This window comes from Copadichromis virginalis, unplaced genomic scaffold (assembly GCF_057382275.1).
Source record: "Copadichromis virginalis isolate Kocher_CV1m ecotype Utaka unplaced genomic scaffold, C_Virginalis_male_GT1.1 unmapped_scaffold_1, whole genome shotgun sequence".
Lineage (NCBI taxonomy): Eukaryota > Metazoa > Chordata > Actinopteri > Cichliformes > Cichlidae > Copadichromis > Copadichromis virginalis.
The window spans coordinates 8,781,379-8,798,995 of record NW_028188589.1 but is presented as its reverse complement, the minus strand read 5'-3'; the positions used below and the strand labels follow the sequence as shown (position 1 = coordinate 8,798,995).

Here is a 17,617-nt window from a genome sequence, read left to right as displayed (position 1 = left end):
AGCTGAGGACTTGGTTCCTTCCACCTGTCCATACAGGACATCACGCTGTCTGCAGCTCTGTAAATGCAGCTCCAGGTCCTTCCACGTGCTGCTCTGTATTTGTGCAGTTTGTAGTGTGTCCTGGGAAACGTAGCACACATGGTGTTCTTCTGCTGTTTCCTCCTTTCACTGAGTGTGAAACACTGACGCTGTGCTGTTGTTCACAGAGGGGAGCTGATTCTAGCTGCAGCTGGACTCTGTCATCTAACTGAATGTGTTGGTGCTGATCACGGGGCTCTGAGGGGGGAGCAGCAGGAGGACTCTGGATGCTGACGTCAGTGTATCTGTGGAAGCTCCCACAGCGTGTCTGTCATTCAATATTGTGCTGTATATTGTATCTATGCAAAGATGAACAGACTGTGTGTTCACTGGTCTCTGTGCTGCAGCTCTGATGTCATCATCACTCCCTCCTCCACCCTCAGCAGTCCCAGCATGCTGCTGTGGTGCACCCCACCCTCACTCTACACCTGAGCCACAGACCACACCCTCCACCTCAATATACACCACAGTTTTCTCTGCTGTGGAAATGAGATCAGGAGGAAATCATCATTATTATTATTTAATAAACGCTCACATTAATGTGGGCTTATTTGTTTCATATTAGAAACATTAGTTGAGTGTTTTTAGTATAAAATGGTCAAAGTCCCTCTTTTTGCTCCTCCCCTCACCTGTGGATGGACGGTGCTGTTACCGTGGTGACAGCTTGGATGTGTTTCAGTCCTGCCTGGTTATCACTGCAGGAATCTTTCACATTTATTACAGGTAATAACTCTGATTTTTCTGTGTATTATGAGCCAAATGTATCCTGATACACACAGAGATGGATGAGCAGAGGTTGTTTTTGCAGTTTATGTAGTTACTATGGACTTAATGCATACATATTATTAAAATTAGGGCTATAACAGTTGTATTGATGTATAGCAACTTGAAATGCTCCCACAAATGGCTCCACAGCATGTAAAAATATAACAAAAGCTCTGGCGGACTTGGTTCTGTGGTCAGTCTTAAAGGGTGAAGTTAAACTCTGTAATCTTCACTGTGTCACAGAGTTCAGTGAGTCCCGTTATTCACAGTATCAATCAGATCATCAGAGAACAGCTGATCAGCAATCAGTGGTGCCAACAGCGCCTCCTGTGGTGAGAGGATGCAATAATGCAATGTAGCATTTTTCCACTCAACACTTGCAGTCATGGAAACTGTCTGTTGGATCTGTGTGACGTTGCTTTCTTGGTTAGAGTTCCTCACAAATGTCCAGATGATTCTTCTAATGAGGTGTCGACCATGTTTGCAGCTCTTTGGAAGAAAACGTCGCCCTTTGCCATCCTTACTTTTCTTTGACTTCTTCAAATGCAGCTGAACTCCAGCTGGTATTTTCTTGGACTTTGCAGCTGTTTCTGGTCATCAGTTCATTCCTGCAAACCTCTGAAGCTGAACAACAATGATGCTGCATTGCTGGCTGATCCCAAAAGGTTGATTCTGTTCATCTGGACGTTTTCAGAAACGTTTGCTCACTGATCAGGTGACTTCTTCAGTCTCAGCTGACTGCAGCTTTACAAGCTTACAAACAGCACATTTGCACAATGACTGAAAGCAGCAGCACCTGATATATATGATACTAATATAATACATATACATATATAATCCATACTAATGATGAAGGAACTGAGCTCACAGTCCATTGTTCATTCAGTGAACTACTCAGTTTATTTTGGGCCTCAGAAATGCTCACTCTGTTTGTACATCACTGTCAGCAATAGACTCATTCTGCTGTGTGGACAGGAACACATGTGACATCACTTCCTGTTTGTTTGTGACTGAAGAAGTTTACAAGGAATCATTTAGAAGAGTTTCAAACATCAACTGATTGAATCCATGAATCTGAAAACGTGTTTGTGAGTGAAAGAGACAGACATGTACAGACTGAACTATCTGTTCAACAGTCAGAGTGTTTCTGTAACAGGAGACACTCTTTACACTCCACTCAGCACAGGGACACTGAGTCACCAGGAGAGCAGACCATAAACCCAGGATAAAGAGTTTGAGTGAATGTGGTGTTGAAGGTGTGGAGGTGGATCAGAGTGTCAGAGGAGACTCTGTAGAAGGACAGAGTGCCAGCAGGACAGTCCACATACACTGCTGCTCTGTTAGAGACAGAGGAGGAGGAGGAGGAGGAGGAGATGGATGTTAGTCTGTTATTGTGCCTGACAGAATAACCAAGAGCATCAGAGCACCACAGACTCCAGGACTGATCATTCCGTCCAAACACACAGTCATCACTGTATCCTTTCCTTCTGATGCTTCTGTAACTCACTGATATAAAAACTCTTCCTCTCCACTCGACCTCCCAGTAACAGCGACCAGTCAGACCATTTCTACACAGCAGCTGATAAACATCATCAAATCTGTCTGGATGATCAGGATATGACTGAACCTCCTCCACACGTGTCACCTTCCTGTTGTTGTCAGACAGTTGGAGGTTTGTGTGCACTGTGTTTGTGTCGATTGTGAGTTGACAGGAATCTGATGGAGAGAACAAACACAATCCAGCTGCAGTTATTGATCCATCATCTGTTCATTGATTGACACTTTGATGATGACTCCTGACATGATGAAGATGGTTGAATGTGTGCTGCTTTGTTTTCATGAATCCCATTAAAAACACACTTACACTTCCTCAGACCTGGTCTCAACCATCGGACTCCAGCAGGCTCCACCCTGAAAGGAGGAGGGGGGTCAGAGCAGCACAGTCAGCATGCACACATGGACATTACATGGCTCTCACACACACACTGTTACACACTGAGCTCAAAGCTCGGCTCCACTGTTTTATTCAAAGAAATCTACATTTATTTATCAGCACATTTAAAAACAGCTTGAGCCAAAGTGCTGCACAGAGTAGAGAGAAAATAGGAAACATACACAGTAATGACTATAAAGACTGGTCAGGATTGAAAGCTACAGAGTACAAATGTGTTTCCAACCGGCTTTTAAAAATGTCCAGTGTTGGTGACGACCTGATGTGAAGGGCGACTGTTCCAGAGTTTGGCTGCAGCCATCGATAAAGCTCACCTCTGTTTTTACGTCTAGTTCTGGTCAGAAGCTGCTTATCTGCAGACCTGAGGGCTCCACTTGGATTCTTTTGTTAAAGAGAGATAAGATGGAGCCAATCCATTCACAGATTTAAAGACAACCAGATCTGGAAGTGGATTCTACCACGTACTGGTAACCAGTGGAAAAAGCTGGTGATGGGTCGTCTAGCACAGACCCACCGCTGGAACCAGACAATTGATGAGGGAGAGAACTGTGACAGCGCCGTTCCTTCACTTGACCTCAGTCGCTCTCGTCTGCTCCCTCGTAACACTGCTCTTTATTGAGCTTACATGAATATGCACAAGTTCATTATGACGTCTTACACAGGTATGAACAAAGAGTACCAGTCTGTGCATAGTGTGTGTGTGTGTGTGTGTGTGTGTGTGTCTGTGTGTGTGTGTGTCTGTCTGTGTGTGTGTGTGTCTGTGTGTGTCTGTGTGTGTGTGTGTGTGTGTCTGTGTGTGTGTGTGTGTGTGTGTTCCAGATGTGACCCTGTGACCCCAAAGCTGGTGCTAAGAGTCCAGCGGTCCCCCTAACAAAGGGCTCTTATACTTAACCAGACACAGAGTAGGTGTCCTCCTACACCAGGGGTCTCAAACTCGTGGCCCGCGGGCCAATTGCGGCCCGCAGGACGATAGTTTTTGGCTCCACCTTAATATGAAAATGTAATGTTAGTTTGATAATGTATGACACTTTACAGTGTTGTGGGCGGAGCTGAATTAACCCACCAATCAGGGTGGGATATGGATCTCAGGGGACACCAGCCGGGCTTGATGCAAGCAGGGAAACATTTCTCAATGAGTCAAAGTTCCAGCAGCGTTGCCCTGGAGTGTTTCTTTCTTTCCTGTGCCTGGCTGGCTTCCTCCTTTCTATTGGGCAAACGCCGACATTCGCCCCAGCGCGCTGCGTTCACAACACTTCAAAAAAAGTTGTTTTTTTAAGTTGCTGCCCAGCGGGACATTATACGTATATAGATTTATACACACGTCAGTGGGATTTAAAGTTATTTTTCCACAGAGAGAGATCTCATATTAACTCTCACAGTGATGCGTAGGCGGCGGGATAAAAGAAAAGTCATGAACTCAATGCAGCCCAATTTAGTCTGCAGTCACATAGCGACACCTGTTCATCGGCAACAACAGTCCCCGGTAACCCGGACTAATTATAGGGTCGCACCGTAATTTGTGGCTCGATGTTTTTATTTGCATCACTGCGTTTGCATTGCAGCAAACATGAACATTACATATATTTCAATATAATGTAAAAGCAGTCAAAACAACTAACATCAGAAACAGCTGATGTTATTTGTTATATGTCACGGTGTCATTTCCGCTTCTTTCTCCTGTAACAACAGCCCGGCGCCGTGAGCAGTCGCCTTTTTTGCGCTCGCTATCCCTGCACTTTCTACCATCTGCAAACGCCACGGTGTTCGTGTCGTCATGAAAGACATGAACATCGAGCGTAAAAACAAAGGAGACTGCTACCGGCTTTTTATCTGCCGATCGCCGTGCTACGGTTGCAAGAAAAAGAAGCAGAAATGACGTTCTCTACGCGTTGAGACGTTCCCCGTCCGTCGGCTAAACGCTTGATTGAAACTTCAATGCGACAGTGACACCAAGTAGAATTATAAATGTCACATAGCCCCAAACATGTCTTTTTCAAAGCCTGCGGTGAAGAGAAAGGTTGGTGATGAGCACCGACAATTTCAGGAAAAGTGGGAAATGCAATATTTCTTTGTTGAGCACAGGGGCACCCCGACCTGTCTTATTTGCACAGAGAAAGTTGCGCTGCACAAGGAATACAATTTGAAACGTCATTACACAACTAGACATGCTGAGCTGGATGCAAAATACCAGGGAGACGAGAGAGCGAACCGGGTTGCCAGTCTTAAAACAGATCTACTGAGGCAGCAAGATTTCTCCAAGAAAGCAACCAAAGAGAATAATGCAGCAGTCGGAGCCACGTGGTTAGTGAGATGATTGCTAAAGCAGGGAAGCCATTCACAGAAGGTGCATTTGTCTAAAAGTGCATATTGCAGGCTGCAAATATAGTCTGTCCGGGAAAGAAAGGTCAGTTTAGCAACATCAGCCTTTCTGCCAACACCGCAGCAGATCGCATTTCTGACCTGTCAAGTGACATTTATGACCAACTGTGTGAGAAAGCCAAATGTTTCAGTGTATACTCAGTCGCTCTTGATGAGACCACAGACATCACCGACACTGCCCAGCTCCCAATGTATGTCCGTGGTGTTGATGACAGTTTTGAAGTGATGGAGGAGCTGCTCACAGTAATTCCAATGCATGGCCAGACCACCGCTCAGCAGATATTTACAAGCTGTGTTATGCCAATGAGAATGTTGGTTTGCCATGGAAGAGGTTTGTTGGAATAACAACAGATGGAGCGCCATCAATGACAGGGAGGAAACATGGACTGGTGGCACAAAACAAACTGGAAGAGGAAGGCGTGGAGGAGGCCATTGCTCTGCACTGCATCATCCATCAGCAGGTCCTTTGCAGCAAATGCCTGAAGTTTGACAATGTGATGTCTATTGTTGTGAAATGCATCAACCAAATCAGATCCAGGGGCTTAAAGCACCGAAGGTTCTGTGCTTTTTTAGAGGAAATGGAGTCAGAATATGGGGATGTGCTCGACTTCACTGAGGTACGTTGGCTCAGCAGGGGAAATGTATTAAAGAGACTTTTTGAGTTGAGAGTAGAAGTGAAGCCTTCATGGAGAAGGATGGAGTTAGTGTTCCTGTGCTAACTGATCCCAAATGGCTCATGGACTCAGCTTTTCTTGTTGATATGACACATGAGCTTAATGTACTGAACAAGACGTTACAAGGCCAGGGGCAACTTGTCAGTGCTGCCTATGACAACGTGAGAGCATTCTCCACAAAACTGGCGCTCTGGAAAGCTCAGCTCTCTCAGACAAACCTTTGCCATTTCCCAGCATGCAAGGCACTCGTGGATGCAGGCACACCATTCAGTGCTGACAAGTATGTTGATGTCATTTTGAGGCTACAGGAGGAATTTGATCACAGATTTGCTGACTTCAAGACACACAGAGCCACCTTTCACATTTTTGCGGACCCCTTCTCCTTTGATGTGCAAGATGCTCCTTCTGTGCTTCAAATGGAGCTCATTGAGCTGCAGTGCAACTCTGAACTCAAAGCAAAGTTCAGGGAGGTGAGTGGAAAAGCAGACAAGCTTGGACAATTTTTGAGAGAATTGAGCCCTAGTTTCCCTCGGCTTTCCCGAATGTTCAAGCGGACCATGTGCCTTTTTGGTAGCACATACTTGTGCCAAAAGCTCTTCTCCACTTTGAACTTCAATAAGTCCAAGTACAGGTCCAGACTTACGGATGATCATCTTCAAGACATACTGAGGGTCGCAACTGCTTCCTCCCTCAGGCCAAATCTGGCTCGGCTATGCGAGAGGAAACGCTGCCAGGTCTCTAGCAGCAAGGAGTAGGCAAGAGAAGCCATGTTCAGAAGAACAGTTCATTTTCTACAGTGTTCCATTCATGTTCAGAAGAAGGTTATAGAACTGTTAATACAGACATTTCAATCTAAATACAGCAGATATAGAAGACTGAGAAAAACACACAAGTTCACTGACTAAAAATATCTTATTATTTTATTTATGTATTACAGATTGATTTATTTTCTTTTTAATTCTTAATTTGTTTATTTATTTTTTCATATTTTGTGTTAAAAAAATAAAAATAAAGAGATTTGAGAAGATTGGAATTTTTTAACCATGCCTTTCTTGTGGAAAACCTAATGCGGCCCAGCCTCACCCAGACTCTGCCTGCAGCGGCCCCCAGCTAAATTGAGTTTGAGACCCCTGTCCTACACCATAAATCAGTAAGAGAGGGTACGACCTCTCTCATGGCCCCAAGTGGTGTGTGCATGCCAGAGCACTCTGGAAGGCACACAGAGTCTTTACAGACTACTAAGGATCAAACCTCTATCATCATGCAATCGATTATAAAACTCTAAGCATATATGAGTAAATATTTCTAAGCATAAATGACAGTCAACAATATAAACCTTACAGCTGGTTTTAATAACAGAATTCATTTGTTTCTCAAATGAGAAAGAGCTATCGAGAAACACTCCTAAATCTTTAGTTCTGAACTTTTCCAGTGGGCCAAGGTCAACATTATTAGATAATGCTAATTCTTTTCCCTTACATTATAACAATGTGAGGAGTTAATGCTAAGTATACTGCCATTAGTGGCTAATTCTAATTAGGGGTGAATAATTATTAGTAGCTAATGCTAATATCGTTTTCTCTTACCTTTTAACAATGTGAACAGCTAGTGCTAGGTAGGTTGATGCTTGCAGCTAATGCTAATTTGACGTGAATTAGCATAATATTAGTGAGGAGTTAATGCTAACTAGGTTGCCATTAGGGGCTAACTCTAATTAGGTGAATAATTATTAGCAGCTAATGCTAATATTGTTTTCCCTTCCCTTTTAACAATGTGAGCAGCTAATGCTAATTTGATGTGAATTAGCATTATATTAGTGAGCAGTTAATGCTAAGTAGGCTGCCATTATTAACTAATGCTACTTTGACGTGAATTAGCATTATGTGCTAATACTAATACCGTTTTCCCTTACTTTTTAACAATGTGAGCGGCTAATTCTAAGTACGCTCTTGTAAATAGCTAATTCTAATTTAGTGTGAATTAGCATTATTCAATAATGCTAACACTGTTTTCTCTTACTTATTAAAAATGATAGTAGCTAATACTACTCTTTTCCGTTGGGTAACAACGATGTGAGGAGTTAATGCTAAGTAGGCTGCTTTTAGAGGCTTATTCTAATTAGGGGTGAATAATTATTAGTAGCTAATGCTAATACCGTTTTCTCTTTCCTTATAACAATATGAGCACCTAATGCTAATTTGATGTGAATTAGCATTATATGAGTGAGGAGTTAATGCTAAGTAGGCTACCATTAGCAGCTAAAGCTAATTTGATGTGAATAAGCATTAGTAGCTTATGCTAATACCCTTTTCTCTTGTGTTATAATTAGGGATGGGTACCAGTATCCGGTGCCATGATGGCACCGGTTCTGACATAAACGGTAGTAACCAGACCGAAAAGCAGCGCACATTTCGGTGCTTTGTTTTCCTGAGCTGTGACACACTTTAGATTCTAGCCAATCATTTTACGTTTCCGAGGATAGTAGGCGGGTCCAGGTACATACGTTCTTTTAGAGCAAAGCTACAGATTAAAAATGCCCAAGGCAAAGCGGTCAAAAGTCTGGCTGTACTTCACAGCAAAATATGCAAACTCAGCAGCCTGCAACAAGTGCTTTAAGCTGATACTGTGATACTGTCAAAGGAGGTAACACCTCGAATCTGATGAAACACCTGGCGACGCATAGCGTTTTTTTTAAAAGCCGAGAAATGCGCCGTATTTGATAGCTTGCTGCGAGACCTCACACCGAGCACATCTACTGCTGGTGGGTTGCCTGTTATCGGACCCGGAGTTAGCAACATTTCCCCAAAAGACACGAAGAGTAGAGTCCCTGCCCCTAGCCCTGCCAGTGTAGCAGAAATGATGACGGATGATGATGCAGCAGCAGCCGTTCTTCTCTGCGTGAGTAGCTTAATGTTGTTCTTGTGTAATTTACATTGAGTAGGCTAACCACGTTATTACATTAATGCATGTAAGGTGAACTAGCAAACATCATCACAGATACATGCGGCTGTCTTCTTGTTTGATGGCAGATACTTCCTTCACCGTGGCCAAAAAGGCTAAAATGAGCAAAGAAAAAGTGGAAAACAGTTAAACATGAGAGGTTTTTGGACAAAGTTTGTGTTTTTTCATTGGTTAAGCACTGCTTCCAGCCAAGAGTGATACCATATATGCCCCATAGTTGCAGAAAAGGCTAACACTGTTATCTTTTTACAAAAAAAAGAGCTGAACATGAGAGGTTTTTGGACCAATTTTGTGTTCTCCATTCTTTAAGCACCGGTTTGAGCACCGTTTAAGCACCGGCACCGTTTCAAAAGTACCGGTTTGGCACCGGTATCGGATCAAACCTAAACGATACCCATCCCTAGTTATAATGATGTGAGACGTTAATGCTAAATAGGCTTCCATGAGTGACTCCTTTCCCTTGCATTATAAAGATGTGAAGAGTTTATGCTAAGTAAGCTGCCATTAGCAGCTAATGCTAATACTGTTTTCCCTTTCTTTATACAACTTGAGCAGCTATTGCTAAGTAGGCCACTTTTCTCTGCTAAGGGTTTGTGTGACCATGATGGAAACTCTGATAAGCTAATGCTGCTAAGCTAATGCTGTTTATGGGCCCTGTTAGAATCAATATTTCATTCTCATTCTGTTGTTTGACAACAATAACAGAAAAATGTGCACTTGAGAACAAATTTATTGTGAATTCAGCTGTGAATGTACAGTTTGTCATTATTTAAGCTTCCATTTCCAAATGTTAGCTGACACTTTATTAGGTACACTGGCATCTATATCAGGTACACCTGTGACCTAAATGTTCCTGCAAACAGACTCCTTGGAGACCCCTACATAAATATCCATGAACTATCCAGCTAGACTAGTGTGTCTGTCCCTGAAAATATTCCTGCATGTGTGATTGTTCATGTTTCATCTGCAGGAAACAAACAGGATGTGAGTGAAAGACACAGGAAATGTTTCCAGCTCTTCCTCCTCTATCAGATTTTCTCTCCATACCTGAGAGTGTCCAGTCTCCAGCCTGGATCCTTCAGTCCAGCCGAAAGCAGCTTCATTCCCGAGTGACCTGGATGATTGTAGCTCAGGTCCAGCTCTCTCAGATGGGAGGGGTTGGAGCTCAGAGCTGAGGCCAGAGAAGTACAGCGTTCCTCTGTGATCAGACAGCCTGACAGACTGCAGACACACAAAACAACAATCTGTCAACAGTTGTTTTCTCTTTGTCACAATAACATCTATCCATCCATTGTAACTTTATTTATAAGTGACAATACCCAACAGACAACAACAGTCATCTGAAGCTATTTAACAGTGTAAGGTAACCGCCTCCACTGTGAGCAGCACTTGGTGATGGTGGGAAGAAGAACTCCCTTTGACACAAAGATCCTCCCAGTGAAAACAGGCTCCAGGAGGAGCATCTACCATGACTGGTTGCAGGGTGAGGGGAAAGAGAAGAGATGAGCTCAGAGAGACAAGAACAAAACAGAGAGACAAAAGTTAAGGACATGCAGTAGTGACATATAAAAGCATCAGGAGTGAAAAGAGGGGAGAAGAAAGCAGAGCATCATGGGAAGTCCACCAACAGCCTGAGCCTATAGCAGCATAACTAAGGGATGGTTCAGGGTCACCTGATCCAGCTCGAACTATAAGCTTTATCAAAAAGGAAAGTTTGAAGCTGATCTTCAAAGTAGAGAGGGTGTCTGTCTCCTGAACTCAAACTGGGAGCTGCTTCCACACCCAGTCCAACATAGCCAGGCTTTCTTTGCTGCTTTGACAAAACCTCAAATCCCAGTCAGAGATGATGAGCATCATCACAGTGATGATCATTTCTCTGTAACCCAGGCTTTCTGCTTCAGGATCTGTGCACGCTCACAGAACAAGGAGACCTTTAAACATCATTTCACTAACTGGATGGACTGAGCTCAGCCTACAGATGAACTGGTGCCAGAGATCATAAAGAACATCAAACAGTCAAATTCAACACTTTTAATGGAAATATGAGATTAATGCTGCAGACAATCATGAACCTGCTGAATTCATGAACATCAAGAATGCAGCAAGTGGTAAAATAAAGATTTGACCTCAGTGTGCTCAGTGTTCCTGTCTATTCCTAACATATTCCTAACATGATAGCTGCACTTTAGAGCTCTAAAACTGGAACTGACACATGTTTAAACTCTACATGTTACTCAGTACATTCAGTTCTGACACTCGCCCACAGTCCAACAAAGGAAACATGGAGATCACATCAGTTTGTCACCAAAGTCTAATTATTAGGGCAACTTAACCTGTTATAATCTCGTTAACTCATTAACTGATTAACGTCAGCAATTATTTTAATCACAGTTTTTAAAATCATGATTATTGTGAAAGTGCTCACTGGCTCTGAATATAAAAGCCATGGGTCACAGGAGGGATGTTGATCAGTGCTGGCTTGAAATGGGCGTCATTATGCGTCTCAGCCAATGGGAGCATTGAGGGTGGGCCTAATACTACTGCAGCGCTCACATGACCCAGGACAGAAAGAAAGGGGCGGGGACAGAAACATGGAGACAGGTACAGATCTTTGACATGTTCATTTTAAACTGTTCCAGGAGGTAGTGTTGATACAACTAAAGTTATCTGGAAGCAAAGTTGAGTTTTTTTATCACCGGAGTGCTTCATGTCTGAAGTATCACTTAAATGCCTTACACTCTGTTGATGGCAGCAAACAAACCACCCAAACAAACAGAGGTGGGAGGCTTGGGCAGACTACGTAGATTCAGCTGGTGGGAGGAGTCTAGATAAACCAAAGAAAGACAAGCTAACAAACGCCACAGTGAAGTGAGTAGCTACAAACTGCAGGCTGATTAATGTTGTTGAAGAAGTCGGTCTGAGGAACGTTCTTAGGATCAACAAATGACGGCATGTATGAGCCTCAAGACGCAGCATCACAAGAAGAACACATGAGCTGTAGAAAAAGGAGAGGCTAGGAAAGCCACAGTGTTACAACATGAACCAGCTGTTGGTTTCTCTGGAGACTACTGGGCGTGGCTGTGTAACCATGGTTACCTGGGAGTTACAGAAACGTGCAGAACATGAACATGCTGCACCAAGGCTGATCAGCAAGCACTCCAGCGGGTGGTGAAAGAAGCTGGCAGAATTATTGGAACAAGTCTGCCAGAGAATATACTGGCAGAATATCTGCCAGTAATATCTTCCCCACTCGCTGTCTGAGGAGGGTGCACAGTATCCTGCGGGACCAACATCACCCTGCGTGCCACCTTTTCCATCTGCTGCCCTCAGGGAGAAGGTACAGGTCTATACAGGCCAGAACATCCAGACTGGCCAACAGCCTGTATCCACAGGCTGTGAGGCTCCTGAACTCTCTGCCCCCCTCTCACGGACAATAACCATATCCAACTTCTTAATAGCAATGAACTGGTCTGCATTGGTGCATCATATCTTTATTCTCTTTCCCCCTCCTGCCCCCCCCCCCCTGTTTCTTAAATAGATAACTATCATATCATATATCACATCATATCATATAACACGTCCCTGCATCGCGCACAACACCAAGGTTGCCATGGCAATCACAGCTGACAGGGACAAAGCGCACAGCTGGAAGCCTGCAGGTATATTAAACATGATGTATTTCTCAGTGTCCTGTCTGTGTGTGAGAGACAAACAGCCTCTGTATGTGTGTGTAAATACAGCATGAATATGTAGAGGACATGTTTGTGGATATAAGTAAATGAAAGCTCTGCGTCATTTGAATCTTTGACTCTTGTTTCTGTTGCAGGTCTGTGACTGAACTTCTGGGAGGAGAAACGTTGGTTTCATGCTCTGTGATTCTGTGTTTTGTCATCTCTCTCAGGTGATGGAGAGCTCAGATGATGACCCCGCCTACGTGGTCAAATTCAAGTCTACATTCAGAACAGACCTGGAGACACGCAAGCAAAAATGCCAACATTGTATATGTGAAAACTGGTGCTGGAGCCAGATTCAAGGAGCTCAAGTGTTTACCCAGATCTTACTGAACTTACTGAAGGAACAGAGGGTTGTTGGAGGGAAACCTGTGGAAGCAACAACATCCGAGCCACCAGAGAAGAAGTTGGCCCTGTTGGTGCTTCATCAGAGTGTGAATGTCACAGGGTGGAGAGGGACAAGTTACCTAAGATATTTTTATTGTGCATGTTTGGTTTTGTTTTTACTTTCTTTAATATTTTAATATTGTATAGTGTTTTATTCTTGGTTTTATTGCATGTTTTATGGTATTCATCGGTGACTTGTCCTGGAAAGTCTCTGCCCCTCCTTGATTATGAACCCGACACACCTGTGAGGTCCCGGAGGCCAATAAGAGTGATGGGAGACGAGAGAGAAGAGACTGATGGTGGAGTGAGGACTGAGAGAGTGAACGGTATCAGGCGGTGGCGGTGCCACAAGCCCAGACGGGCTGGTGCCGGTTGGTGTGCCACAGGAAAGCGGTGGCAACCGGAACAGAAACATCGATAGGGCGGCGAGACGCCGCCGGGTTTTCCCTTCTTCTAAGGCAGCTAGAGTTGGCTAATGCAGGCACCAGCGCGCAGAGAGCAACAGTACCAGTGCAGAGAGCAGCAGTACCAGCGCAGAGAGCAGCAGTACCAGCGCAGAGAGCAACAGTACCAGCGCAGAGAGCAGCAGTACCAGCGGAGACAGCACCAGCGGAAGCCACGAGACGGCTGTGCCGATTTCCAGTTTTAAAGAAGCGGCGGGCGGAGTTGAGAGCTCTGCCCACCCGGGCATATCGGGGCGTGAGTGCGAGAGGGAGGCGAGGACTCCGCTGGTTCCTTTGGTTATACCACCTGCTGGATTTCTTAGCTCCCTGGGACTTTTAGGTCGTAGCGCAGGCCACAGGACTTTTAATGTTATGCTTTATTGATTTTTACTGTGTTACCCCTTGGCCAAGGTTGTTTTAATTCATTTTACATTTTTAACTATTTAAATATAATAAATTATATTTTTAATCATACAGTTTTAATTTGTGTGCTTTCCCTTGGCGGCTCCACTGCTCTACCCGTTTGAGGAAGGTTTCCTTCCTTTAAAAAACACAAAACACCTTGGAAATAAAATCAGCCTTCCGCATCCGTTACATGAACAGGAGGAAGACTCAGCTGAGAACAGTGTGGTGGATACAGAGCAGAGCCCACCATCAGTACAGAGGCCTGTCCATTAGAGTGCTGCTCCAACATGCAGCACATGTACTTGGCCACAGCTGCAACATCTGTACCTGTGAAAGCTTCTTCTCTGTTGCTGCTCATATTGTGCAGAAGAAGAGAGTTTCTTTATCATCAGAAAATGTCAATGAGCTTGTGAGTCTTAGCAGCTGGCTCGGTGCAGAGGAGGAAGAACTTGTCAAGTCAGAGGAAGATAAATGCAGTTCATGTTGTCAACTCAACCTGGACTGTTGAAAGAGTTTTTCTTTGTCTGGTTTCTGACTGAGATTCTCCAAAGGAAATCCAGCACAAACACACACTTCACACACTCAAAGTCCTGCACAGTAAATGAGCTGATGAGCGTTTGTGCTGCTGCCTGATAACAGAACAATAGTTCTGCTGCTTCCTGTTCTGCAAACACACATTTATAAATGTTCACTTGCTGTTGATCAAAGGTATGTTGGTGGCTCTGGACGCTGAGGGAACTTTGTAAAAAACTAGATCAAATGTTAACGTCCTGGCAGAGGCAAAGAACTTTGATTTGATATTTGATTAGATTCATGTTTCAGCTCAGACTGACAGAAATATTTGAACTGCTGCTGTGTTAAAGGGAACACTGCTGTTAGAAAGCACCTGATCTGTTTCTGCACACTGAATGTTGCACTTCTCATACTGCAGTACTATTAAAATAAGTACACAATGCACTACTTTTGAACTCATGATTGAATGTTGCTGTAACAAAGCCATTAATGTGATTCAAAGTGTTCATGGTTTCCCAGCACAACAAATGATTGCACAAGTGTGACTGATCCACTTTCTAATGTGTGTGTAGCCCACACTGTGTGTCACTGTGTCACAGGTGAGTCTGTGTGTCCAGGTTCTATGAGGACAACAGGATATAGTGACTGAGTCCAGCAGCTTAAAGTCTGACTCCATCCTCCATTTAAATAACTCACAGCAACAACTGAATAGCTTTGCCTTTGTGTAGCTGACACTTCATTTTAATGTCCTTCTATTCTGGTTCATCTGGTCTCAGTTTCTATAAGCACACAGGTTTCATCAGGGACTCTATGACCTCAGTAATCTTTGCTGGGCCTTAATGCTCTGAACAAAGCTGCACATCACAAGACTAAATAGAAATGAATCAGTCTTTCATTCTCACTGCTGTTTGACTTCAGCTCTCAATGTCCCACCATAACCCATGGAAAGAATTACTGTCCATCCAGGCTGCTGAACATGAAGCTGAAGAAGGTGGAGTATTGTGAGGGCTGATGGAGATGATGATGAGGAATCCAGGAGCAGTGGGTGGATGGCAGCATCAGCATGAAGGATCAGTGTGAGAACACATCATCATCCACAAAGGAAACCAGTCTGAGTGTCTGACGCTCTTGTTAGAAAGACGCAGTCCCAGCAGTTAGCTTGTCTGCTAGTTAGCTGAGAGCTAGCTCACTTGTACATTGAATACCAAACTGTGTAAACCAGGGGTGTCAAACATATGGCCCGTGGGCCAAATCCAGCCCTTGAGATAATTTCATATGTCAAATATTGATGAATTTTCAGGCTTGCTGATAATCAATGTGAGCACGGCTGAGATTTTATTCTGATGAGCAAACCATGTGGCCAAACACTTTAAGAGACAGACTGGGATCATACCATTATGTGAAAGAGGACGGAAATGTCCCATAGACAGCAAGGGTAGTGGTAGAGACCAGTACACAGAGAAATGGGAGCTGTACTGAAATGCAAGCGTGTCAGGAAAGAGTGAAAAGGCAAAATGAGCAGCATCTGGCTGCATTTCAGTGATATTGGAGACCACAAAGCTGAGTGCAACATTTATACAGGAGATATACAGGAGACGCTGAGAATAGAACTGATAAAATTAGGAGCTGGCTAAAGACAGACCCATTTTTATTTCCACCCATTTTCCATTGTGGAGGACAAAAGGTTTCAAACTGGTCCAGGTCTTAAACCTCACGTGTTCTTCCTAATAGCAGTAAATGGATAAAAATAAGGCTTTTATGAAAACACTGAATAAAACTTGCTGCCTTTAAAAAGACTAAATGTACAGTTCAGTATTGAATACTACATAAAATAAACTATATATAAAGTGTGTCTGAATGGCAGAGATGCAGAAATATGTGCATGTAGCACAGAGCCACGGCTCAGTGTCTGAATGAGTCTCACAGACCTGAATGTGCTGTTGAAGCCATTTATAATTATAACGTACTTCTTTACTCGTTTGATCTGCTCCTTACCACAAGCCACCAGACGTAGAAGGTTTTGGACTTTTAACTATATTTTCTGAAGTTTTACAACTTTTCTTACTGTTAAAAACCTCGTTATGGCCATTCATGCTGTACAAAGTAATTAGACATGTGTGGTATCTACAGAAACGTCAGAATCTCAGCTAAAAGTTCACAAAAACATCTCAACAACCACCAAACAGCTGAAACAGCAGGTGAACAGATCACACAAAAAAGATGTAAACACAAATCCCCCTGATCATCTGTTTTTTAAACATGAAGTGTAGTTTTGGACGTTCATTTACTGCTGGTTCAGTGAATTTTGGTTGGACAGTAATGAAACCTGCAGCCTCAGAATCTGTGAGAAGTCTGCTTTCAGCACGCAACAGCATTGTTGTGTTGTGTTGTGTGGATCCACCTCTGCAAACTCATCACTGTTTCACCATCATGTTTCCACTTAGACAATAACAAAGGAAGCAGTTCCCAGGAACTACTTCCTGTCTTGTTAACATAAGAGTATGTTGCCCTTCAAAACACCTCCACTTCTCTTTTATTAGAGGACTGCCTTATTATCAATAGGGCTCTAGACTAACTTTTTGCCATGGGCGTACCGGTATGCCAAACTTTCAAAAGTTAGGCGTACCAGCACAAAAGTTAAGCGCACACAAATTTTATAATAATTTATATAATATAATGTGTTTTTCTGGATACACTGTGCTTTTTCAGCATTCAAAGACTGATGACACCGTGTCAGAGCACTGGCTATGAATTTCAGAAGGATCAGGCCTTAACTTAACAGAAAAGTTAGCAATAGTTCTTTTCCTATTACAGCTACATCCACTTCTGTCGTGCCTAGGCTGCTCACTAGGGCTGGGTATCATCACTGATTTCTATAATCCATTCGATTCCGGTTTTCAAAGTCCCGATTCGATTCAACTTAGCCTCAGACAGTCAGAAATATTATAATTCTGATCATTTATCAGCACTGACTTCCTCAGAATTGTGAACATCACAGCAGATGCCTTTGTGTGAAAGTAACTGAGAATAAAACACAGAAAAACATGAAGGAGATTTTCCTGGTCTGGCTTTTTATAGCAGATAACCTTAAAAATATTCTACAATGTTCTGCATATAAAGTTTAAATTTCTTCAGTATTGAACAACAGAAAAAACAGGCTTTCTTGTCCGAGGTCATTTAAGTGAAGAAAAGAAAAAGACAGCAGCCACAGCGCTGTAAACAACGGTAGACTGGTGGGTAATAAGCGAATGAATAATACAGAAAACAGAGATTGGAGACGGGAAACTGTTCTTGAAGTACAGAGAGAGATAGAGAGAGCTAGCTGTGCAT

At 43.3% G+C, this 17,617-nt stretch overlaps 1 protein-coding gene across 1 annotated transcript; it reads right to left on the bottom strand.

Moving 5' to 3' along the window:
• Positions 1 to 420: 420 nt before the first annotated feature.
• Positions 421 to 2,780, bottom strand: LOC146679767 (stonustoxin subunit beta-like; the record flags this gene model as incomplete). The annotated part of the gene is made up of 2 exons (XM_085450163.1): positions 421 to 2,559; positions 2,708 to 2,780. Coding segments are annotated over 2 exons (612 nt in total), but the record flags the coding sequence as incomplete, so codon positions are not given.
• Between the last annotated feature and the right edge of the window lie 14,837 nt (positions 2,781 to 17,617).